The following is a 25,915-nucleotide window of genomic DNA, read 5'->3' on the forward strand; positions in this document are numbered from 1 at the left end:
ACCAAGCTGCACTGGGTGGAATCCATCTTTGGTCTGTTGGAGTGAATACTACTTTTATGGTTCCTTGTCTCTCTGTACTCTTGAGTAGTGGCCTTTGCAAGGCTCTGTACCTAGGAGTGTGTAATGGCAGTATAGAGCAATACTGAGACCCAGGAGTCAGCTGTCTGGACAACGAACAGTTTCCAGAGGTGTCTAGAAATAGCTCTCAGAGCTAGGTGTTTTAATCTTCCTGGTTTCTCCCCTCCTTTCACTATTTGAGACTTTAAGCAGACATACACACACACACACACACACACACACACACCTGGGTTCTTGCTATTCTTGAAAAAGACGTGGATTTGGTTTCTAGCACCCACATCAGGAAGGGGCCATACTAGCATAAGCCATTCAGAGTGTACTGGAGGGTAGTAGGACCCACCAAACTGGGCTCCAGGGCCTTGGCTGTCAATAGCTCCATAATCTTTGGAAATCAGCTTCTGGGGGGGGGGGGCTGTTAAAATGAACTAGACTCAAGCTAGGTGTAAAATGTTTTAAACATATATCTCAGTAGCTATTACCCCTCCCACACATACTTCTAGTAATCAAAAATATTCGGATTGTATGTTCTATTATTTAGATTCTGAATTGTCTTTGTATGCATTTGAAAAGTAGTATATTCCCCCCTCCCAAAAAAAATCCCTGAACTGGAGGGTCCCCACCTACTCTACTGGAACTACACTGAACACCTCCCTTGCACTTATCTCAAGATAACTTGTGTTCCTAAAATCAGCCTCCTTCCAAAAGCTGAGTGAAGAAATCCCAGCTCCTTGGGCCGTAGTTCATTGAGGTCTGCTGTAGGATGCCAAGCTGGAGGACCCTCCAGCTTTGGGAACATGCAGTCTGCAATCTGGATACCTTTTATTTAATTTCAAGAATTCCCTTTGCACGGCAAAAAGGGGTCTGAGGAAAGCAGAGCAGCGCAGATGAGCAGGACAGAAGCAGAGTGCTCACAAAGGTGGTGCCATGAAATGCTGGTCACCCACCATGCTCCCTAGCTGGGAGAGAAACTGGATCCACAAGAGGAGCAGGAAAGCCATTTTTGACACAAACAAGGGTCCTGGGGCATGCCACCCCACCCCAGTGCCTGGCCATGCAAGATGCTGAAATGGAGACTGGCCCACCAGGCTGTGGTGCTGGGAGCCGTGGACGATGAACCAACATGGAAAGGAGTCCTCTGGGCGCTTCCCATGGCGCCTGCAGGGTCAGAGCATAGTTCTGTGTCCATGTCCATGAGCACAATTAGTTAACAGATAGCACCACCTGGGATGGATGCCCAGGGCAGGAGAGAGCTCAGGCTCTAGCACCCACTTGCCCAACCCTCTTGGGCAGAGTCTCATTCCTTGGTGGCTACTCTAGCAGCTGGTTTTTCCTCACCCTGTGCCCTGGGAAACTGGAGTAAATCATCAGGGTGAGGTCTGACCCAGGGCACCAGCTGCCTCTGGAGGGCTGGGGGGACCAAGATGCTAGGGCAAACCTAGACATTTTACAGCCAATCAATTCCCCATTCCCAGTAACCCCAGGAGTTGCCCCTGTTGCTTCTGAGAGGATTTGGGGGACCCGGGGAGGGGAGGGAGAGAAGAGAGAGACCGGGACGGCCAGGTGAGAGCGGTCTGAGACCGACAGAGGTAGGCAGTGTGTGCGGTGGGGACACTGCACTGGCTGGGGCCCTGGTGCGGCTCAGCCACACTGTTCTCACGTGGTCTTGCTAAACATCTATCTCACCCGTGTCTCACTTTCCTTAGTTACCACATCAAGAAAATCCTACCGCACCTATCTCGAAGGGATAAGCTAAGGGTGTACATAGATTAACGGATAGAAAACACTCTTAAAAAAGTATAAAGCGCTGTTAGAGCACGAGGCAGTGTTGTCAAGAGAACGTCACCCTTAGCGCTTTCCTCAGTTTCCCATTGCGTCTTTGCTTTCTTTTTCAGGGCGTCTTCTCACCTTAGGATGGATCATATTTCCTTATTTTAGAAGGATTTTGAAACTCCCTGTTCACTCTCCCTGATCAGAATCTGTGGCCCCCGTGGCCAGTGGGCACACTAGGAAGTCCAGGGTGTGTCCAAACGATTCCTGCTGCCTTGCGGTCCCTCTGGAACCTTCCCTGGCCACTGGTTTTACCCTATGAGATGAGCTGGGCTGTCCACAAGAGTTGGACAGTACTGGGGTACCCCGGTCCACCCCTTGGAATACCCTGTCTGGAGTGCAATTCCTGTGCCGATTTCCAGCAGGAGTGGGGAGAGGGCGAGGAGGTGTGCTGAGAAAGGTGGGGTAGGAGGGTTGGTCCTCAGGAACCATGGCCCGCCCCAACTCCAGTCCGGTCCTCCCCGCCCCCCAGCCCAACCCTAGTCTCGCTCTGGCGGCACCTGGAGCGGCCGTGGCACCCCCAGGCCAGGGCCATTGTGCACGCGCAGGTGGTCCTTCAGTGATTCCTTGTAGCGGAAGCTTTTGCCGCACTCGCCACATGTGTAGGGCCGCTCGCCGGTGTGGATGCGTTGGTGCTTTAGCAGGTTCTGCTTGCGGATGAAGCTCTTGCCGCAGAGAGCGCACTGGAAGGGCCGTTCGCCCGTGTGCAGCCGCTGGTGGTTTTGCAGGTGCTCCTTGCGGCTGTAGGTCTTCTCGCACTCAGAGCATTTGTAGGGCCGCTCACCACGGTGCGTCATCTGGTGGCGGATGAGACCGGAGTGGCAGTTGAAGCTTTTCTCGCACTCCGCGCACTCGTACGGACGTTCCTTGGTGTGGCTGCGGTGGTGGATGATGAGGCTCTTGCGCACGCCGAAGGTCTTGCCGCACTCCAGGCAAGAGTAGGGCTTGCTGCGCGCACCATGAGTCAGGAGGCTCCTCCGCAGGCCGCCTGGGCAGCAGCTGCCACAGCCACTGCCCGCACCCGCACTTGTACCGGTACTGCCGCCACTAACGGTACCAGTGCCGCCGCCGCCGCTTCCGCCACCGCCTCCACCTCCCGCGCTGCCTTCCCCACCGGGCTGAGTCTCGCCTCCCGTACTGCGATCTCCCTGAAGCGCGGGGAAGCCGTCCTCAAGCAGACTGCGGCTCTCAGCGCCACCAGGGTTATCGGGCACCGCCAAGGTTGGAAGGCTCTGCTGGTGAGGCTGGGGCTGCGCAGAAGCCAGGGGTGGGTTCTTCACCAGCAGCAGGCTGTCACCTGGAGGGGGGAAGAGAGACAGAACGACACGCTGATAGTATCCCACAGTGTTCCGGAGCCTGTCTGGATCCTCCAGACCTCAGTTTCATTTGGTGAGCCCGAATGCTCACCAAAGCCCCCATGCTTTGGGATTAAAGACAGGAGAGCCCTCCAGATAGCTTCTGCTACCCAGAAGTCAACTTCAAAGGTAGACTGTTCAGGGTTAGCTGGTGTTCTAGAGCACCAGCTCTTCCTCAAGATCTGGTTTGGATTCCCAGCAACGCAATGCAATTCACAACTGTCTAAGTCCAGTTCTAGGGGATCTGATGCTCTCTTCTGGGCTCCATGGGCACCAGGCACGGACAGAGAGCACAGACACACATGCAGGTGACATCACACACACACACACACACACACACACAAACACAAACACAAATTTTGTAAAGACTGAACTGGGCGTGGTTCACGCCACATGCCTTTAATCCCAGTACTGGAGAGGCACAGGTAGGGGGGATCTCTGTGAGTTTGAGGGCAGCCTGGACTAGAGTGAGTTCCAGAACAGCCAGTTACATAGAAAAACTCCATCTTGGCGGAGCATAGGGGGGTGGGGGGGTGACTTAGCTGTAGTCTGAGGGGCAATGATAATTTATCTTTGGAGAATCAACAGGAAGGAAGCTTTTCCCGAAGTAAAAACCCATCTAGAGGCTTGCCAGAATGCTCAGTCCCAAACCTCAGAAGAATGTTCAGTTAGGGCCTGAAAAACAAGTTGGGCAACTAGGATGGTGTAAGTGCTATCAGGACCTAAGGGGACCCTGGCCTCTAACAAAACTGCTTCTGCCCAGGCAATGGTGCTTTTCCCTTGTACCCCAGCATCTCCAGGCCATGAGTTCCAAAGCTCATCACTTCTCTGAATGTGTGTGTGTGTGTGTGTGTGCGCAGAGTCCAGGCTCTTTGTGTCAGAACAACAATCTCAATTCCCTATATTTAGGAGTCTTCCTATGCCTCTTCCTCTATCATACCTCATTATGGTCCTCCTTCCCACAAGAGAAACCTGGCCTCTTTTCAGAGGCAGTGTATAAAGATGAATTTTATCCACTCCTTTCTCTACTCAGGACTACCATTTGGGAGCAGGACCAAATGGAGGCCATTTCTCAAATCACATCTGCCATGTTTCTACCCCATTCTTGAGACTCGTTGGCATCTTGAAGCCAGTTCTGAAACACCACCTTACACAGACCAGGCAGCCCTCCTTTCTGGTTTAGTCATCCTGACCACTATTTCTGTAGGAGTGGCCAGGAGCAAAAGCCAAATTCATTCTCACCTATATTCTACATGTTCAAATGCATTATCCTGGCCACAAAGCATTTTGTGGGATTGTTATGGTCCCTGTCCCAGCTACCATGTAGGTTTTTGCTGATGTGCAACCAAGGCCTGTGACTTCACTCCTTTCACAGCACACTAATTCTCAGAGATGCTTCCTGGGGAGCCCACCTACAATCCTACTCTGATAATTCTTGAATCTCAGCATGACCAGAGGTCCATTTTCTTCACTTTCCATCATGCTCTGCAGCCCAGCCTTTGTTTTCTCTGCCTGGCCCAATTCTGCACTCAAGGCCTAGCCATACAATCACTCTATGGCAAACATCCTGGTGGCTTTTCATTCTTCTGCAGTTCAGTTGTGTAGAGAATCCCAATATTCCAGCTTCTCTCTGCACTTACTGCACATCTGTCCTGAGGGGCCTTCCCACAGTCGGTGCCCTGGCTCTTGTCCTCAGTGACTTCTGCTTTTCCACTCTACAATGGCTGTAGCTGTGTCTCCTCAGGCTCTTACTTTCTAGTTTCTGCTGGAAACTGATTCAGATACAACCAAGAGATTGAGATCTGGAAATTAGGTGTGAGAAGTTTGCTGGGAGACTTCTGGAAGGTTCTTTAGACCTTAAAGCAGTGTTTCTCAACCTTCCTAATGCTGTGACTCTTTAATATAGTTCCTCATGTTGTGGCAACCCCCCACCATCAAATTATTTTTGTTGCTTCTTCATTACTGTAATTTGGCTGCTGTTATGAATCATAATATAAATATCTGTGTTTTCTGACGGCCTTAGATGACCCCTGTGAATGAGTCATTCCACCCCCTGAAAGAGGTGGTGACCCATAAGTTGAGAAACATTGCTTTAGAGTTTGCAGGGAAAAAGTGGACTTTCCTCTTCCTGATAGGTCTATATTTGTGATACTTGGGATAGCTGATGGGATGTTTGACATCAGCCCAAAGTTGGTGCCACACCAGTGGTGGTCACTAAAAGAGGTTGAAAGAACCTAGTTCCTCAAAAACATAGTTGGGTCCTCAAATCAAGTCCAGACCCTGGACTGCATACTCTAGTTACATAGCAGACAAAACTTCTTTATCTCTCAAGGTAGTTGAAATCAGGGCTCTAAAGGAGTTAACAGTCTACGTACTGGAGCTGGATAGATGGCTCAATGGTTAAGAGCACTTGATACCCTTCCAGGGGACCAGTGTTAAGTTTTTAGCACCCACAAGCAGCTCACAACCATCTGAAACTCCAGTCCCAAGGAATCTGATGCCCTCTTCTGATATCACTGAGTGTGCACACACATGTGCATAGACATATATCTAGGAGAAAACTCATAAGATAAAGGAAAAAGTACCCTGTCCCATCTCCCACCTCATCTAATTTCCCTATTCTTTTACATAGCCATATTTATCATGAGTCAGTCACTTACATTTGTTCTTACCACTTCATCACTCTGCCTGCACTCAGGTTTGAATCCAGGGCCTCACACATGGTGGTGGCGAAGTTGTACCACTGAAGTGTCCCCAGCAGTTTTTTGGTTTTTGTTTTTAAAACAAGGTCTCCTCTGTAGCCCTGGCTGGCTCTGAACTCACAGAGATTCATCTACCTCTGCCTCCCAAGTGCTGGGATTAAAGGCAAGCACACCACACCATATTCATGACCTTCCTAAAAGGTCATGAATAATCTCCAGCTTGTCAAATCCAATAGCCTCTTCTCTGCCAAGCATATTCAATTTCTCTTGGTTAATTGACATAATTTTTTCTCTCCTTTCCACCCAAGAGATTATTTTCTTCTTAGCCTCAGTAAAGCCAGTTTTGGTCTCTACTGAAATGTCTTTCCTTAACTGTTGTCTGTATGGTTTAAGAACTCACTTAGCTCATAAGCCTTGAAACAACTAGTGTAAATTATTTGATTCTTTGGCCCTGGTTCTGGGAATCTCTAAATCCTTGGAGAGTTCTGAATCATTAGCAAAAGTGTCCTTATTGCTCCAAGTGGACACTGATAGAAAATGTTAATGGACTGGCGTATGGTGGACCTCTAGACAGGTGACACTGGATGACTCAGGATGGAGCTGGCTATGCCAAAAAGACCAAAAGCAACCTCATAATTAAAATTGGGATTTGTCACTCAACTTTGAGGAAGAGGATAAGAGAGAATGAGTTAGATCTCATGGTGTTGATTCAGTCAGTCACACCCACAGTAAAACTTTGGACACTGAAGCTTAGGGGAGCTTCAATGCATGGACATATTCTGCATACTGCCACATATTAGTGTGCTGGAAGCATGGCATATCCTGACTTCATTGGGAAGGGACCATCCCAGACCTATCAAAATGTCTTCCTTCTGCTGCTTCTGATTTGAGTCTATTGGCTACAATAAAACTGCAATTATAAGCACAGCATATTCCTCAGTTTTCCAGGGAATTCTATCATATGTTTGAATTTGAGAGGTAGTGGGAATTCTAGAATTTGGAGCCCTAGGTAAAGGTGGACTGAAGCCTCACAAACTAGATGCTCATATCTGAAGTGAGTGCCATATTAAACTCAACCAGGTAGTCATTCAACCTGTAAGTCTACCCAGCTCTAAACTTTCTGTTGAACTTTAGACTCCTATACTCATTACGTAGCTCACTACTTGAAAGCCACCTGAGATTTTAACAGAGTCAAGTGTAAAACACTCAGCTTCCATAGCTACCTGGCCATTCCCCATGCACTCCAGCAAATGGTCATGCCCTGCATCCTTTCTCTTCAGATCCAGATCTAGAAGGCATCTTGATTACTCACTTTACAGGTGTCCACCAGTTACTGCCCGTCCTTCTCTACATGAGCACAGCTACTGTGCTCACTCTGATTTCACTTGGTTTATTGCAAACTTATCAGCTTGAAAAACATCTCCTTAGCTTCCCTTCTAGCTCTAAACTCATCATGCCCATTCTTGAACTGACCTTGTAAAAATGGAAACCAGGGGGATGGAGAGTACTGTTACAGAGGTTCTGGTTCAAATCCCCTCCATGGCAGCTTACAACTGTCCATAATTCCAGTTCCAGACAACAAACGTGCATACAGTGCATATAGATATATGCAGGTAAAACACTCAAACATGTAAAATAAAAATGAGTAAGTCTTAAGAAAAATATGGTCAGGCACACTCAATAATAAGGCAATCAGATCTCATTACATTACCCTAATGAACTCCCACTGCGAGGCTCCTTTCTTATTAGAATACAGTTCAGGGCTGGCATGATGCCTAGTATGTAAAGGCACTCAATACTTGTCTGATGATGTGGTGGGATCTCTAGAACCCACATGGTGGAAGGAGAGAACTGACTCGAAAAAGTTGTTCTTTGAACACACACACACACACAATACAGGAATTTACCCACTCTACCCACTGCCCTACCCCAGCTCCTAAGGCCTCCTTCACTTTGTTCTTGCACTTCCCTGTAGTCTAATATTTCAGATAAGTCCATGTCTCCTCTTTTTGGAGGGTCTAGAGCACATTCAGCTATCCCTTTCCCAGGAGGCTGTTCCTGGCTCTTTTGCCCTTAGCCTCTTTGCTTGTTCCCTTCCTATTTTCCTGATTGGTACCCTTGGAGCACTGGCTACACACTACTTTTACTTAATGATTGCTTGGTGGCTTGCTTATTGTCTTTCCCCTTTCCACAAAGGAAAAAGTCTTCATTCTCCGCTTGTCCTGTGTACTTACAACAGTGCATATCACTAAGTAGGCACTAGTATATTACTGTTAAATAAACAGAAACTAGGAAAGGTGGGCCCCATTGTTTTGACCCAAGGCAGTGGATAACATGAAAATTTCAAGAAGGTGCCTTTAAAATACAGGGATCTGGGTAGAGATGCCTAGCTCAGCCTCCTCTGGAAGCATATAGTAGCAATGGGCTCCAAAATTCTACCCAAACCAGTCTAATAGTCTCATGCACTGTAGATTTCAGTGAACTGGATTTCCAATCTTTCCCTACAGTCTCAATTCACACCTATTAATATATAAAATAAGGAGTCTTTTTCACTAAAATACTACTATCCAGTTGAGCTAAAGTCAAACCTTGAGTCCAACAAGGACACCTGTGCATGTACTCTCTCTTGTGCATAGCCAAGGACTTGGGAAGGAGGCTGAATAACCAGATAGTATCTATTTCTATATTTCATCCCTTGCCTCTACTACCCTCTTCCTGCCAATCCCTTTCCAGAAGGTTCTTATGCATAACACCACATCTTCCAAATCATCCATCTAGCTGTCCCTGGAAACCACTGTACTAAGGCTACTATTTTTTTTTAAACAAAGATTTTTATGTATGGGGCTGAAGAGATGTTTCAGTGGTTAAGAACACTTCTTGCAGAGTGATCAATCCCCAACACCTGCATGGTGGCTCACACTTGTCTATAACTCCAGTTCCAGGGGATCCAATGACCTCTTCTGACCTCCACATTTAAATGGTGCACATACATACATGAGGACAACACTATACACATAAACAAAAATAAATGAATCTAAAGGTTTGAAAGATCTTATTTCAATTATATGTATCTATATGTGGTATGTACATGAGTTCAACACCCATGGAGGCTGGGGTTGTAGATCCTCTGGAGCTGGAGTTATAAGGGATTGGGAGCCAGCTGCTGAGGATGCTGGGAACCAAAGTGCAGTATATACCCTTAACTACTAAGCCACCTCTCCAGTCCAAGAAATTGAGAAGATCTAGATGGGTTTTGTTGTTTTGTTTTTTATGACGTAGATGTGTCTGTTGTACTAGAGCCATCTTAAACCTCAAAGAACCACAGATGAAATGCAGGTTTCAAATTCTAGTCTTAATAAACAGTAGGCAGGTTCCCTTCAGGAGAAAGAAAAGAAGTCTTGCAAAAAGGCTATAGTAACTGATGGAAGAAACATTTCTAGATTCTCATGCCTCTGCAATTCTGGGCATTGCTTCCCCCAAAGAAAATACCCTGACTCAAAATGTCCTGTGAATTATCATATCCAAACTGAAGTAGGAAATACCCCTTTGTAAATCCTAGCAAATCCTCTGGGGGCTTTCTCCAAATCTGTTGCTATACCTGCACAGACCCAGGAAAAGGCTCCTCCAGGCCCATGTGCTCCTAGCCATCTAGTGAATTTCCTGGCAATGCCTGATGAGCTAGTTCCTATGCCTTCAAGGCCAGACCTAAAAGGCCAGGAATGTGCCTCAGTTGTTAGAGTGCCTGCCCTAGTGTGTTTAAAGCCTTGGGTTTGAACCTCAGAACCACATAAAACTGGGTTTGTGGTCACAGGCCTATAATCCCAGAACTCAGGAGGTGGAAACAGGAGAATTGGGAGTCTAAGGCCATCATTGGTTATATAAAGAATTCAAGGCCAACCTGGGCTACTTGAGCTTTTGTATAAAACATAAAATGTAACTAAATTAAAAATGCCAAATCTAGAAATGGTGGTTGGGGGCAATTGAGGTGGTTGCTAATTATTATTTCTTCCAGTGCCAGTGGCCAATCTTGTTCTCCACATCATTTGCCAACAGGCTGTAAAAATGACTGCTCTAATTCCACTTTAAACACAGACTCACCTAGACCAGTGACAGTTCCTCTAGATTCTAAAAGGCTGCCACCAGCAAAATCACCCTAGAAAGGAGTAGGTCGAGGCAAACAACTCTATTACAGGCTTCAACTGCTCTAGATCTAATACCCCAGGATTCTAGAAGAGGCACATGACTCACTTGGGCCAGAGTCTAATCCAAGCTCTCCTTCCATTGAGTCACGAGGGCCCCATGGGTACGGCTGCTCTTCCTGCTTGATCCAGGACAAAATGTCATGTGCTGAGATGAGAGGTTCTGTTGTCAGGGGGGGAAAAGGCAATCTTAAGACTTCATTCATTTTCATTGAGCATCCACTATCTGCTAAACTCCAAAGAGATCACCAGGTCAGGCTATGCTGGAGGGAGGCTCAGCCTTGAAGGCCCACAGTGCCACAGTTGGTTGGTTTGACTAACTGCAGAGGCAGCAGTTACTGACAAGCCTTTGTTAAGACTGAGGGCTCCGCTTCCATCTGCCCAGTCCCCTCAATGAACTCTTAGACTCAATTTCTCATCCTCTCTCCCAAATATGGAGAATAGGATGAGACCTCCCAGCTCTACAAACTCATACATAAACCCATCCCCAGCCCTGGGTGGGATGGGGGAAGGGAAAATTTTCACAGAGATATCACACAAATGAAATTCCAGAAAGGGGATGGAGGGATAACCCTGTGATTAGCAGAAGACTCAAATTCAGTTCCTATCACCCACATCAGTAGATTATAACCTTCTATATTCAAGCCCCAGGGAATCCAGCCTCTGTAGAAACCCACATATGGATAATTAAAAATAAAATAAATCCTAAAAAAAAGGAAAAGAAATTCCAGAAAATATAAATTACTTGCTCTTTGACATACAAATGCACATAGATTTTTGAAGCCTTTCGGTTTTGAAATCTTCAAAAAGCAATGCTAAGGTAATTTTTGTATCAGTTCCATTGACACAATGAATGGCAAATTTAATAATTCACTCTGACATCTTTCTCACCTGAATTGGGATCTGTGGGAATATCTCTCTCTGCCAAATCCTGCTGGTCCCACACACACTGCTGTTCCTCTTGCTTAATCCGGGACAAGAGGTCCTGGGCAGAGATGGGGGAGTCTACTCAGGAGAATAAAGGCAACAAAAGTATTAGAGAAGGAGAAATTCCTGCCAGTCTGTGTTTTCAGTGAATCTGGTTTCATGTAATTATTTGCTTTCCCTAAAAGTCAAGTATAAGAATAAATAAATTATCCCAATTAACTAAAGGTTCCAGTCACTCTAGTCATAATAAATGAAGCTGTGGCTGAAGGTCAGTGGATGTAATAGGGCAGTGAATAGGGTACAAAATGCCTCCAGAGACTTAACTAAGCAGGATGAGGTCTGTGCTCTGGAGCTATGAAGCCACAGAAGAATGGACCTTATGAGGGGATTTCCCAGGAAAACAGTCTTTCCATGGAAGCCTCTTATCAATATCTGAATGGAAGTTTTCTAGGACAAAGCATACTTTTTTTTCACAGACTCCTAAACTCATATGTAATGCCTATAATCCCCACACTTGGGAGGTGAGCCAGGATGATTAAAAGTTCAGGGTCACCCTTGATCACATAGAAAGTTTGAGGCTAGCCTTGGTTACATTAGTTCTGTATCAATGTTTTGGTTTTTTTTTAAAATATAAATCTTATTTAAATTAGAAACAATCTTATTTTACATATCAGAACTCCCCCCCCTTTTTTTAATCAAACTCAATTTATCATCTTCTTATCTCTTAACAACACCAATCCTTCCTAGGTCTCATCCTGCTAACCTACTTGCAAGCAAATTTTGGATCTGTCAGCCTCTATAATCACATTAGCTAGTTTGTTAAAACAAACCTTTCTACATTTATACATGTACACGATCACGTTGCACACACACAAACCATTGGTTATGTCTCTTTGGAGAACTGGGCCTCATGCACATATCTGCCATAGCAGATTCTCATCTAAACACAGCCCACCGGCATGCAGCAATGGGGTCCCTGGTTTGGAAGTGGCAGCCCGTAAGTATTTGTGTAATGTATCTTTGTGGTCCAGGAATAGGTCTTACTGGCTTTGATATTCTGCCACCTAGTGAGCCCAATAAAGTGTTTTTATTAAGCTATTTTTATATGGGACAGAGGGACCATCCAAAACTCTATAGACAAAGGAGAGAAAAAAAATCAGAACTAGCAAAGCTGAATTGTTCTATAAACCCTCCATGCTGACTGTCATGTTTGTACCTCTGTAGAAGCCTTGTCTCAGTCCAGTTCTGTTTTCATAGCTCTTCCTTTGCTAGCATAGCCCTCTAGACTAACACCCTCTGGAGGCTACTGGCCACACACTGCCTCACCTGTCCTGTGCCAAGTGGCTATTTGGCTCACTTACCAGTGATGGATTCTGTGGGGATGACTCTTTCTTCCAGGCCCCTCTGGCTCCGAACACACAGGGCTTCCTCTCGCTTTACCTGGGAGGACAAGTCCTGTGCAGGCACTAGGGGCTCTGCTCCTGGGGAGAGAGAACCACACGTTTTAGAATCCTTTTTCAGTATGTTGCTCACCAAGATGTACTATGGTCAGAATCATGGTTGTCAGTACTTCCAGGGGACAGTACAAGAATCTTGGAGTATACCTAGTAGAGTCATGTGGCACCCTGTGGAACAGAAAGTCCCAATAGCAGAGAAGTGGGAATATTCATGGTTGCAATCCCAGCAGTCAAGAGGCTGAGGCAGAAGGATCACCGTGAGTTGGAGGTCAGTTTGAGCTATATAACGAGTTCTAATCCAGGTTGGGCTCAGAGTAAGTCCCTGTCTCCAAAAAAAAAAAAAAAAAAAAAAAAAAAAAAAAGTCTAAGACAACAGCAGCATGAATTCTGAGACACCAAAGAAAGACTTTGGAGAGAGTATACCAGATAAGGGCTGGGGCTAACCGGATCTCAGAGCAAGTTTGTGCAGGGGTCACTTGCCCTTGTTTTTTTTTTTTTTTTTTTTTTTTTTTTTTTTAACCATAATGTCCAGACACAAACATTGCTCTATGAAGCAATCAGGTTGGGCAGAGGTACAACCAAATCCTGATGTTGGGTGAATAATCTGGGACAATGTAATAGCTTTTTGTGGAAGACAGCTCAGGCAACAGGACAGAGTAGAGGAGGATCTGAACTCCAGCACAACCTTGCTCTGCTCTGTGGGCCACTTTATCTCCCTGGGTTTCAGTCTCCCGGTTTCATCTATTGTGGAAGGAGTGGTTCTGGTTCTGTTTTGATAACTCAGTGAAACTGTTGAGGTCACAAAGCCTAAAAGGTAAAAAGCTGCCATACAACATTAGAGTCTGTAACCACAGCTGCCAAAGAATACCTGAGGTGCTTGATTAAGACTGGGAAGGGGCACTGAAATGAAACATCCGTCATGTGAAACCCACAGAGACAAAGGCAGGCCTACTTTGCTAGGACTGCAAGAAGGGGAAGTGGGCTGCTAGTGAGCACTGGGGATTCCCAATCTGCATGTATGCAGAAGAAAGCATGAAATCCCACTATAGATGCAGCCACCATGTGGTGGCTGGGAACTGAACTCAGGACCTCTGAAAGAGCAGCCTGGGCTCTTAACCATAAAGCCATCTCTCCAGACCCAAGTTATAATTTAAAAGGGAGAATTTTATGACCAATAAACGGATGGCAGATGTCATTCTGTAAATATGTTTTCTCTTATTGGTTAACGAATAAAGCACTGTTGGCCTATAGGAAAGCAAGATAGGCAGGACTAGGAGACAAGGAAGATTATGGGAGATATAGTAGAGAGGAGTTGAAATGTAGGACACAAGAGGAATAAGAGGTCTGCATCCTCTCTCCAGTAAGATAAGACCACGTGGAAACACTTAGATTGATAGAAATGAGTTAATATTTAAGACAGAGCTAGCCAATAAGAAACGCTAGTAACAGGCCTACAGTTTCATAATTAATAAAGCATCTCTGTGTATTATTTGGGGCTGACGTGGCTGTGGGGCCAGGCTGGCAGGAAAATGCATATAACAATGAAAAATAACAAAACTAAAGATTGGGAAGGAGAAAGAACAGTCCAGAAATTTCCATGAAAATATTATTTAAAAAACAGTGGTAAGGATGAAAGCCAATGGGTGGGGATTCATAAGTCAAGCAGAGGATACCAGTACAGCATCGCTCCACAACTTGCCCAACGCTGTACAGGAAGCAGAGGAACCTGGGAAGGTCCTCCAGAGCAGAACTAGTGCTAGACCCTAGTGTCTTCCATCCTAGGAAGACTTGCCAAAAGTGATAGTCTTAGGACTAATGGTTCCCAAGTGGGGAGGTATGTGTGTATCAAAGCAAGAACGGGCTATGAGACATGAGATTACACTCAGGCAGTGAGCAGCCGGTGAGGCAGAAACACACCTCTGCTGCAAACTTCTTTTCCTCCTCCTCTATTAGTTTCCTTGAGTCTGGGCCTGGGGCCTTTAGCTGTTCCCAAGCCTAAGACCTCATGTACACCATCAAGTCTGGGAGGTGTCCCAACCTAAGCCCTTCCTTACTTGGTTTTTACTTTTTGAGATAGGGTCTAGCCTAGAATTCTTTACATAGACCAGGCTGGCCTCATACTCACAGAAATCAACTTGCCTCTTAAGTGTTAGGATTAAAGGTGCATACCACACCCAGTCCCTTCACTACCTCACCTGTAAATTCAGAGCTATCAAAGGCTGATTAGCTGCACTGCAACTGTGACAGCAGTGACCCCTAAGAGCATTAAGAGCTATTCTCTCCTCTCCTGACCCACACAGGATTGACTCTGTGTGAGTGCAGGGTGTCCAGCTCTCTTCTCCTGCTCCTCCCTGTTCCCATCCCTAGCTCAACAGCCATTACCTGTGTCTGCAGCCACTGGGATTTCTCTCTCTTCAGGGTGATGCTGCTCCCACACACAAGGCTCTTCTCTGGGTTCTGCCTGAACTGGAGCATCTGGCTTGGAAACCGGGCCATCCGTGTCTGTGAGATGGAGAGAAAGGGAAAGAAAGGTTGTATAAAGTTGACTAGTAAATTCAGATTGAGGTGATAGAGTAGTGTCTCTGTTACCAATGTCCCTCAGCATGGTAGCCATTGTGTAAGAAAGGAACCTTGAAAGTAAGCCAACAGGATCCTGGGCTTTTAATGTAGAAAGAACTGGTTTCCAAAAGTCAAGAGTACACAGCCCATGGTTGACCCCAGGCTGTTATGGTACAATACAAGGAGGTGTAAACTTGGTATTTTATGGTATTTTAGAATATAGTATTGTCACATACACTACCACAGTGACCAGCTCAACTGCCAACCTTTTAATTTTCATCCTACCATAAAAAGTTCCGTTTTCCTTTCCATTAGGCTCCTTTATATCTTGAAGCTCTCAGCAGAGAGCTCTCACCAATGGAGGGGAGGTATCCTTACCCAGGGACATCAGGGTTTTGTAGTTCTCCTTCACCAGATTGCTATAGAGCTCCTTCTGCCATTCGTCCAAGTTCTTCCATTCATCCTCAGAGAAGTAGACAGCAATGTCGACGAAGGTCACTGGGACCTGGGCCAACAAGGGTTTTAGTTAGCAGCCTGCTGCTGTTCCTCACCCCACTTTCCTGGGGCCACAGAGCCAACCTATCTCAGAGCTTGGCCTCTGTTCCCATAACCCCAATTTCTACATCCCAGCTCACATCCATTCATTTCTATAGATTCAGAATTCCCTGTAGCTGGCCTTCCTAGATAACCAATGGCAATGGTGGCAATGCTGTCCTTTTCCTTTTTCCTTCTTTTTTTGCAAACACTTTACTTATTTGCTGTGTATTGTGTATTGTGTCTGGAAGAATCTATGCAATGGCACACATGCAGAGGTCAGAGGACAACTTGTGAAACTGGTTCTCAAATTCTACCAGGATCCAAGTTGCCAGGCTTAGTAGCAAGAGCTCCTACCTGCTGAGCCATCTCTTGGCTCTCTCTCTTTTTTCTTTTTTCTTTTTATTAAGCTTTTAATCTTGTCTTTTGCTATTTCAGACAACTAGACACTGAAGGCAAAGCCATAGTCAGTGTGCTTCTTTGGGAGTTCAGGGTAACAGGGAACTGAGAGATTCCAAGTGGGAATCAGGAAGCCAAGCACTATAAAATTGGGCGACAAAACCTGTATTTCAGGTAAGATCACCTGTGTGTATGGAGTTAAATTTTTTTCAAGATTTTATTATTTTTATTTTATGTGTATGAGTTATCTTATGAATATATGTGCACCATAGATTTGCAGAGGCCAGAAGAGGAACTAGATCCTCTGGAACTGGAGTTACCATGGTTGTGAGCTTCAATTTGGGTGCTGGAAGTCAAACCTGGGCCTTCTAGAAGCCAGAGCCATTTTTCCAGCTCCCCCAAAGTTTTGTCACTGAAATGGACAATCCAAAGGCATGTGCCTCAGCTCCATGATCCTTCCCTGTCTTTATGAGGAAGTCCTGCCGGGGTTGTGGCTACCATCAGTCACTGACCATTGAGGTATTCTCGTCTGTTGTATAGAGCTGCTGTTTCATTCTGGCCAGGAGCCTCGTCCACATTCATTTCAGCCTCCTCTAGCACCACTTCACTCTGAACCAAGTTGTTTTATTTCCATTAATTAATTGCTGAATTTTCCTATCTGACCACACAGGCTTCCCTCCTTGCCCTCTCACATCCCTACTGAACCAGCATCTGGGTCACACATGGAGATCCAGTGCCTTGAATCTCACCCAGCCACTAGTTTACATGCCTTCATGTTCAGGTCAAAGCTGGCCTGAGGGGGACACTGGTGTGAATGATAAAGAGCCAGAAGGGCCAGGTGAGAAGCTACTGGTTCCAGGTCTGTCAGTCCACAAGCCAGATGCATGAAACTGCAAGGGGACCCTATGCAAGGGTGACATGCACAGCTGTGTGCAGTGGCCAAGCGCCTACCTATTGACAGCTCCTGGTCAATCGTTAGAATTAGAACTAGAACTCCTACCAGACTCGGGCAAATCCCCAATCTGGGAAAAAATGCAACTCCCTTTTTTTTCATTTTATTTCCCTGTTAGATGAAACCTCAGAATTCTGTAATCAACATCTGCCACAAGTTCATATCAGCTACCCCACAGCTGCTTTGGAAGCCCTTTGTTGACCTCTTATTGACACCTTGTCATGTTCCCCAGGAAGTTTATTGCAAGGCCCTGTCTGGTCTCCCTGAATCTTCTCCCGCCTGTCTCTGACCTGAGGCTGGTGTTAGGGAGTTCCTTTTTTTTTTGCTCTTCTTGCTAAGTCAAACCTACCATATTCATTCTGTATTTCTACTCCACCTACCATCTGCAAAAGTTAATCCAAATAATGGTGACTCTTTCATATCTCCAGCTTCTCCCTCTCACTGGCTCCTTCTCCTGAGGGTCATTCCAACTAAGAATAACCTTCATTCACTCAACTGGAAGATGGCTTAGTGGGTAAGGTCACTTGCCACCAAGTATGATGACTTGAGTTCAATTCCCAAGACCCACATGTTGAAAGGAGAGAACTTATTCATGACTCCTGTGTTAGGCAGGTGCACGTACACACACAGACACACACACACACATGCATGCCCTAAATAGAAATAACTAAGTAAATAAATAAACAAAATGTAAAACAAAGCAAACACTGTTGAGTGTGGTGGCACACACCTTTAGTCGTAGCACTCAGGAGTCGGGCAGAACTCTGCTATCTCAGTTCACTCTGCCCCTGCTCTTTACTTGAGATATCTAAGAAAGGTCTGTTTTTAATTTTTCAAAATCCATATACATTTTACATCTATTCTCTAAAACCAAACCATATCCTGAAAATTCACCAATGACTTGCTGTTAAAAATCTCCTTTTGCTAGATCAGACCACCTTTCTAGAGCTTTCTTGTTTGGTTCCTGTGACTATGTGCCTGTTATTCAGCTGGCTCATGTCCTTTTAGCTATTTCTTCTTCATCTCCTGAGATGAAGTGCTGCTATTATTCTTTGCCATTTCTTCTCCTTTCCCTTGGCAATTTCATTGTTTTTATTGCAACTGTTACCTCTTTGAGGATGGATTAAACTTTTCTTGTCCCCTTCAAAGTTCCACAGCCTTCTAAGTCATTCCTTCCATCAACTATAAGTACTTCACTCTAAATATACCCAAGGTATGTTCACCACCTTCTGCAGTACAGCAGATTCTTCACTTTATTTTACCATTTATTTGGAGAGTCAAAACTTCAGAACAATACATTTTGGAAATATACATCACTCTTTAAAAGCTTCATGGTAACAGAATACAGAAATCTAAGACACAGTCTGAGACAGAAGGGAGCCTGCAAGCTAGCTGTAGACAGGAAAGACTACCTATCAATTAGCTAGAAATTCATCAGTAGATACAACAGGCATAAAGGATCTAAAAGAATAACCTTCCTAGACCTAACAGATAAACAGAATGCATCTTGAACACCCAAGAACATACAGTGAGATATTAACTGTGGTAAGCAACATTCATGAACACTCTCCTGGTGCTCTAGGGTTATATAAAATACACCTGTGATTTCTTTTATGAATATGTGTTCATGTTTGTGTGTACAGGTTCACATATGTGTATGGGTATGTGTGTGTGTGGCAGGTGGCAACTTGAGACTCCTACCACTTTATTCAACATATAGAACAAGTGGTAGTAGGTAAGGATATTGCATAGATTAAGGCACACAGTACACAAAAAAGCAAAGGAAAGTGACTAGATGCTGATCATGCTGCCCAAAAAAACATATGCAAAACAGTTGATGCAACTCAATTTCTTACAGCCTAACTACACAAATGCCTGGCAGCTCTTCCGGTAGTGTCAATAGACTGGACATCCCATTGGATACAAAGATACACTAAGACATGGTCCCTTCCTAGTGGGTCTGAGCTCTTCAGTCAGAGACTAAGTAAATGTGTTTCACATTCCATCTCTAAGCTTATTGCCACTATAGACACAAGGCATAGCCATAAACCAATAATTTATATTCTGATTAGGGAAAGCTAACAAAAAGGATAAAAAAAAAAGTAAATATTCAAGATTCTGGAAGAACTTGGTACTGTTGATTATTTATTCACTTGGACAGGGTCTTGCTATGTAGCCCAGGCTGGCTTTGAACTCAATACATAGCCCAGGCTGACTGTAAACTCAAAATCTTCCTGTTTTCTAAAGCTGGTATTCCAGGCATGTGCTACCCCACTCAGCCTGGGGCTTGATTCCTTAGTAATAAGGTGAACAGGGAAGGCACACTGATTAAGTAACAACTAAGCTAACCCCCATGGGAGTGGGGAGCTGACTAGAGAAGCAGGTAGGTGATCAGGGAAAAAGCTTCCAGGAAGAATGTCCCTGTGGCAAGAGCATCTTGAGATGCTGGAGAGCAGCAGGAGGCCAGACAGCTGGCAGTTACTGGGCAAGAAAGTGGCAAACATGGATGTTTATTGGGAAATGAGATGGGAAGCCAGGAGTTGATGTGATGGCTCGGTATGTAGAGATACCTGACAACCTGAGTTCCACTCCTGAGACCCATATGGTAGAAAGTCAGAATCAACTCCAATAGGTTGTCATCTGATCTCCACAGACATGCTGTGGCACATATCCCTCATCCTCCTAAATAAAATGTAATTTTAAAAAATGAAACCAAAGATTGCATATAAACTACATTTAAAAAAAGAAGAAAAAGATGAGAAGCCATTAGATGGGTATAGTATGACTTTTTTTAAAAGACAGGGTCACATATATTCCTGGGGTGGCCTTGAATTTGCTATATGACCTTTAAATTCAGATCCTCCTGCTTCTACCTCCCATTTCAAGTGCTGTGATTACAGGCGTGTGCTACCATGCCAAAGTTTATGAGGTGCTAGGGATTAGTTCATGCATGTTAAGCAAACATTCTACCAACTTAGCTACATCTCCAGCCATGGATGAGGTATCTGAATGGGATCACTGCCACTATTCTTTTAGGAATATATTGTAGTGTGGTATCTAAACAAGGATGGAGGAGAACAGTAGACAGACAGGTCAAGAGATTGAGGCAATAAGATGAGATGAGACTGGCTAGAAGCACTCAACGGGGCTGGTCAGACTATGGAGGTGTTCCAGAAGGGCAAAGTGAGAAAGACAGTAGCTAAGACTGAAACCATGGAACTGTCATCAGCAAAGACGAGGGTGAGTTTGAACAAAACAGGGTTCAAGCAAAAGAACCATAATTCAGTCTGGTCATGTTAAATCCAGAGTGCTAAGTTAACAGGAAGAAATGTGAATCTGATATCCAAAAAAACTTTAATGGTGGGTTAGGTGGGAAAGGTGCATATGAGGGTCACGAGCAAAAAGGTTGCAGTTAAAGCATGGGTATGGATGAAGTTACGGGCAAATGAGTGCAAATGCTAAGACTGAGGCAGGGCCGCTCCACAAACGCTCAGAAGATGAAAAGAGGACACAAAGCTAGCAAAGCAGACTGAGGACCAGCTAGAGAAAGAATCAAGAGAGATCAGCATCCTGGAAGCCACATGAAAAGTGTTTCCAGGAAGGAGTAGCCACCTGCTACTGGTGATGGGATTAAAAGGATAATGGCAGAGAACAGACTAATGGTCTTATACTGTGGACAAATTGAGGACCTTAGGGAAACCACAAGAAGTCTGACTAGAGTTGGTTGCAGAGGGAGTTATCTAGTTACCAATTTACTGGAATACTGAGAATAGATGAACCTGTTTCAATAAGAACAAAGGATCCAGACAGCCCAGTTCCTCCACTACATAAGGTACAAGGAAGGATAAGAAATGACGGAAGAGCCTATATATTTCAAAAAAATCCTAAGTCAGCAAGATGGCTTAGCAGATAAAGATTTATGCCTCGCGCCACATGATAGCATACTTCTCTAACCCCATCACTTGGGGAGAGACAGAGGCAGGCAGAACTCTATGAGTTCAAGGACAGCCTGGTCTACAGAGCAAGTTTGAGGACAGCCAGAGCTATTATACAAAGAAACCCTGTCTCGAAAAAGCAAAAAAGAAGAAAAATTAATGCCTCACAAGCCGGATGACCTAAGTTCAACCCCAGAACCCATGAACACATGGTACAAGGAGAGACTCAAGTCCTGAAAACTGTCATCTAACCACGTATGACTCTAAATTTTAATTTGAAAAAAAAAATGGAGGAAAAGAACCAATTGAAAAATCTGAACATCCTGATGGAGGCAATGAAGCTGGGTAATGTGGGGCTTGTAGTACTGTAAAATGAGTCCTTACATTTTAGAGTGAATACTGAAATATTTATGAATAAAATGATGATAATGATGATTAAAGACAGGGTCTCACTTTGTAGCCCTGGCTGGCCTAGAACTCATTATGTAGACCAGACTGATTTCAAACTCACAGAGATCTGCCTGCCTCTGCCCCATAGGGTCTGGGATTAAATGCACTCACCATGATGGCTGGTATGAATAAAATTACTGATGCCTAGGACTAGCTTCAAAATAAAACAAGAGTTGGGAAATGAATAGGAAAAACAAGATCAGTCAAGAGTCTGATTGTTGAAGCTCATGATGGGCACTCAGGGGTTCATTACAATATCTTATCTGTTTTGGTATTTGAAGATCCTGTAATAAAAAGGTATGGGATATAACAAATATAGACAATTCTTTCAAGGCATTTTTCTGTACTGATGGTGAGAATGAGAATGAGGTAGATGGAAGTGTGGGGTCCAAATAGGAGCACAGTGTACACATGATGGTGAGGATGATGTAGGAGAGAGGAGACAGCTGATGATGCAGAGGAAAGGGTAAGGGTGCACAAAGAGTCACAGAGGCAGATGGATAGAGAACCCATATGGACCAAGATGGCAGACCAAAGAATGAACTTCTATACTCCTATTTATGAAAGCCCCTTTTATGTTTGTTTGCATGTAAGAGGATAATTTGTGGGAGTCAATTCTCTCCTTCTACTGTCTAGATCCCCTAGATCAAACTTAAATCATCAGGCTTGGCTGCAAGGACCTTTACCAAGCCATTGCTAGCCCTGTTTTGCTTTGTTTTCTAATTTATTTATTTTTAAGTGTGTGTGTGTGTGTGTGTGTGTGTGTGTGTGTGTGTGTGTGCTGTAAATGAATGCTGGTAACTGTGAAGGACTTTGGATCCCCACTAGATCACCAGGAACTGGAGTTATAGACAGTTGTGAGCCATTTGATGTGGGTGCTGAGAATTGAATCCAGGTCCTCTGAAAGAACAGCCAGTGCTCTTAACTATTGGGCCATTTCTCTAGACTTGTTTTTGTTTTATTGAGACAGGGTCTGGCTCTATAGTCCTGGGCTGGCCTAAACTCAATGTAGCTCAATCTGCTCTCAAATACATAGCATTCTACTGCCTCAGTTCCTCTAGTGTTTAGATTCCAGGTGTAGCCACCATACAGACAACAGGGCCATTAACTTGAGAATGCAGTGTTGGTGAACCAGGAGGAGGGTGGAAATGGAAATAGAACAGAATTCTAAATTTTAGAAGGACCTACCTGAAATCAATGACCTTAACTCAAAAATTATCCTCAGCAGCATTCTAGTTCAGACAAGCACTTACATTGTCAAGTGAGTAAAACCAAGCAGTAAGAACCAACTTCAACAGGGAAGCTGGAGCAGTATCAAAGCCTATAAAGTAAGCACATGGGGTTGTTGTGGGGAATGGGACCAGCTCTGCTGGGGCACAGCACTCAGTATCAAGTGAAGGGCATAGGACAGGCTTCACAAAGCCATTGAGACAAAATAGAGCCAGTGAAATCTGCAACACTTGACACGTTGAAATCAAGGGTTTGTTTACCTGTGTAGGTCCTCACCTCTAGCCCTGCCCCAGCCCACATACCTTGGGGGCCTCTCCCTTGCTGCCAGGGGGCAGCCGTAGGACCCAGAAGTTCCTGTTGCGAAGCAGGTTCTCCAGGTTCTCCAGCCGCCGCTGCAACAACCCATATTCCTGCAGCAGGGTCCCCAGCACGGCCCACTTGCTCTCCATGTGGTTACCAAATTCCACCGCTGTCTTCTCACAGTCAGCTAGCTTCTTCTCTGCTGTGCCCGTGCGTCCCTCCAGGTTCAGCAGCTGGCTAGCCTGGGCATCCACCTTCCTTTCTACCGCCTGAATGGCAGCCACCACGGTCCAGAGTGAGATCTCTGCTGTGGGCAACTGGGGTTCACGCATCATGCGGTCAGGAAAGACAGGGGCCCTATCTGGGAAGGGCGGGAACTGAAAAGGCATTGGTCGCCTGGCATCCATGTCCCATTCTTGAGCCTGTGTACAGGGGAAGAAAGTGATAGCCCAGGATAAGAACATATGTGAGAGAGAAGGCCTAAAATGAGATAACTAATCAAATGCTATGGAGTATCTTTCTTCTACCCAGCCTCTAGCTCTGGCTGTGCTCATGAATGACATCAGTAATAGCTAGAGCAGCTACCCATCCAACTCACCACTCTTCCCTTTCCTTCTCATGAGAGCCAGGCTCGTTACTAGTTCATCTACCTTGGCTCCTGTCAAGTCTAGATCATGGCCCCCTGCCTAACCTGTCATGGACCCTTTCTCTGAATAGAACAGCTGCTTTCTTCATGGGCTATCTTGAATGACAAACTTCCCATTTGGCTCTCATTCTTTGTTTCAAGGTAGGAATTTCCATGTAACTTGTCTGAAGTTAATCTTCTGCACAATCTCTCTTGCAGGTTGGGGCAAGAATGGTTATCTTTGCTTCACAGATAACGAACAAAGAAGCAGGCGGCCATTCTTCAGCACCCCCACCCCACTGCCAACTGGCAGGGTTCTAGGTGCCACAGGTAACAAAGTCATTTGGCAAGCATGCAGCCACTGCCATTCCTACTAGGCCTCTCAGCCAGAGGCGACGAGGACCTAGGCCAGATGGCATGCCAGGAGTTGTTAAACTCCACACACAGCTACTTTATCATAACTATGCAAAATGAAAATAGGTTTGCTATAATTTATTAGACAAGAAGGAGGGACATTCTTCACCCCCATGAGGACTACAAGGAAAAGCTCTATACTCTCTATATACTTCCTCCTCTACTTCCTGATGAGGGGTTCCCCATGGCCCAGAGTCTCCTTCCTTATTTTCCAGGAGGTACAGGTAGGAGCTGGGAGCCCTAAGGCAGAGAAAGGACAGTGGAAGGTAGTAAGGGGGTGCTGGATGACAACACAGGTTGACAACTGACTCTTGGTCCCACACGGGACAAGAAATATCTTTCTTTCTGTTCTCCCTGCTTCTGCTGTTGGGGAATGTGGAACCCTACAGCTGTGAGGTGAGCTGGACAGGCCTTTGACAATCATACAAACTATTTTTCTCAACTTCAAAGCAGACAGACGAGGGCCACCGCACAGTGTCTAAAAATTTCCCTTTGACATGTGAGAGAGGACAACAGGGTCATGGTGGCTGGATGGCCATCAGGGCCACCCATGGGATGGGACTTATGGAGGCTTCCCTGGGGCCTTGTCCAGGGAAGGGAGTAAGAGTGGTAATGGGAGTTTAGGAAGCCTGGGGTTGCTGCATTTCACCAGGTTTCCCTCAAAAAACAACACAGCGACTCTAGATGGACTTGTCAAGTCCTAAGTCCTGCTTGAAAATCAGTTGGGACCATGGGAGCCTTTCTGCGGGGTCCAGTCTAGGGCAACTAAAGCCTCCCCTCTGAGACAGTGATCTGCTACCACTCTGAACCCTCTTCACCTCGTGTTTTAGTTTTATACCCACGGCCAAGCTGGCTAAGTCCTAGGCACCCCGAGATCACTTACGGAGCCTAAAGAAACAACTGGAGCCTTCTCTCTCACCCCCAAAACCACGCTCAAGGATGCGGTTTGGGCGTAGTCAGTTGTCTTAAGCTGCTCAGACGATTCCAATATGCAGCCAAGTTTGTTAACCCAAGACGACAAAGTCCCTTCACAGACCCTTTCCTGGCTCACCCCTTGTACAGAAGAAAAGTGCACGGCTGTCTATACTCGGAGGAAGACAATAATACAACAGCTTTAAGCCCTTTTATTAAACTGACTAGTGGATGGTCTGTTTCCTCTATGGGCCGGGAAAAGGCCTGCTGCAAACCCAGGATTCCAAGAGGAACCTCGGTCCCCGCTCAGTGAAGCGGCCACGGCCGGGCAGGTCCGGGGCAGCACGGCCCTGATCCCTGCATCCCGTGGGGCCTGGGCCCGGGCAGCACCGGCCCAGACAGCTGCACGGTGGCGGCGCAGAAGGCCCTGGCACTCGGGGCCTGCGCCGGGCCCGCTCCGAGGGCCGCCCAGGACCGCGGCAGCCGCGCAGCTCCCCGAGGCCCGGCCCCGCCCCGCCCCCACGGCAGCGGCGCGGCCATGGCGCCCGCGGGCGCTGCACCCACCTGCATGGGCGGCATTCCCTCGGCCATTTCCGCGCGCAGCGCCGGCTCCTGATGGCAGACCTCCTCCGGGGGCAGAGCCTGGGCCCAGCTCCAGCTCCCGCTGTCCAGCCCGAGGCCCTGGATGCCCAGCTGCTGAGGCTGCGGCCGTGTTGACACAAACTGCATCCTGGGAGTGCTGTTCCCCGCTCCGGCCGGCCAGGGAGAAGAAGAACGTTTTCCAGGCGCCTTCCCCCTTGCCGGGGCCGGACAGCTCCATCTACAGCCCGTAGGAGCAAACAGTCCCCTTTGGTGGCGCTCCCCGCCCTTCGCAGCCGGCGTGCCAGCCAATGGCTGGCAGGGCCACTTCAGGCTGGGGGCCACCACCGCCCTCAAAGAAGAGATGTGGCAGCGAACTGGCCTTTCGGTCTGGGGTGGTCAGCCTTCATGTTCCAAGCCATGCTGGGGCTTAATTTCTATTACATCTACGAATGCATTGGCCATCCCAGGAGAAAATGGT

The 25,915-nt window shown here is 46.1% G+C and overlaps 1 protein-coding gene across 1 annotated transcript; it reads right to left on the reverse strand.

The window, feature by feature from the left end:
* Positions 1 to 880: 880 nt before the first annotated feature.
* Znf282 (zinc finger protein 282) lies at positions 881 to 25,736 on the reverse strand. Its single transcript, XM_051203097.1, has 8 exons — positions 25,420 to 25,736; positions 22,907 to 23,326; positions 15,483 to 15,609; positions 14,928 to 15,047; positions 12,450 to 12,569; positions 11,053 to 11,166; positions 10,211 to 10,324; positions 881 to 3,202 (listed from the first exon to the last, which is right to left on the reverse strand). Exons 1-8 carry the CDS (start codon positions 25,582 to 25,584, stop codon positions 2,385 to 2,387), a joined length of 1,998 nt encoding a protein of 665 aa, XP_051059054.1. The 5' UTR covers positions 25,585 to 25,736; the 3' UTR covers positions 881 to 2,384.
* Positions 25,737 to 25,915: the final 179 nt, after the last annotated feature.

This window comes from Phodopus roborovskii, unplaced genomic scaffold (assembly GCF_943737965.1).
Source record: "Phodopus roborovskii unplaced genomic scaffold, PHOROB, whole genome shotgun sequence".
NCBI classification, from domain to species: Eukaryota; Metazoa; Chordata; class Mammalia; order Rodentia; family Cricetidae; genus Phodopus; species Phodopus roborovskii.

Bases quoted from the DNA above. Each gene is read 5' to 3' on its own strand.
- Znf282 (XM_051203097.1), bottom strand. From the start codon at position 25,584: ATGCAGTTTGTGTCAACACGGCCGCAGCCTCAGCAGCTGGGCATCCAG. The intron at 11,167-12,449 runs GTAAGTGAGCCA...TCTCCTGAGTAG, and splicing joins CCCCACAGAATCCATCACTG to ACTCCCCCATCTCTGCCCAG. The intron at 10,325-11,052 runs GTGAGAAAGATG...CCCTGACAACAG, and splicing joins TCCCACAGATCCCAATTCAG to AACCTCTCATCTCAGCACAT.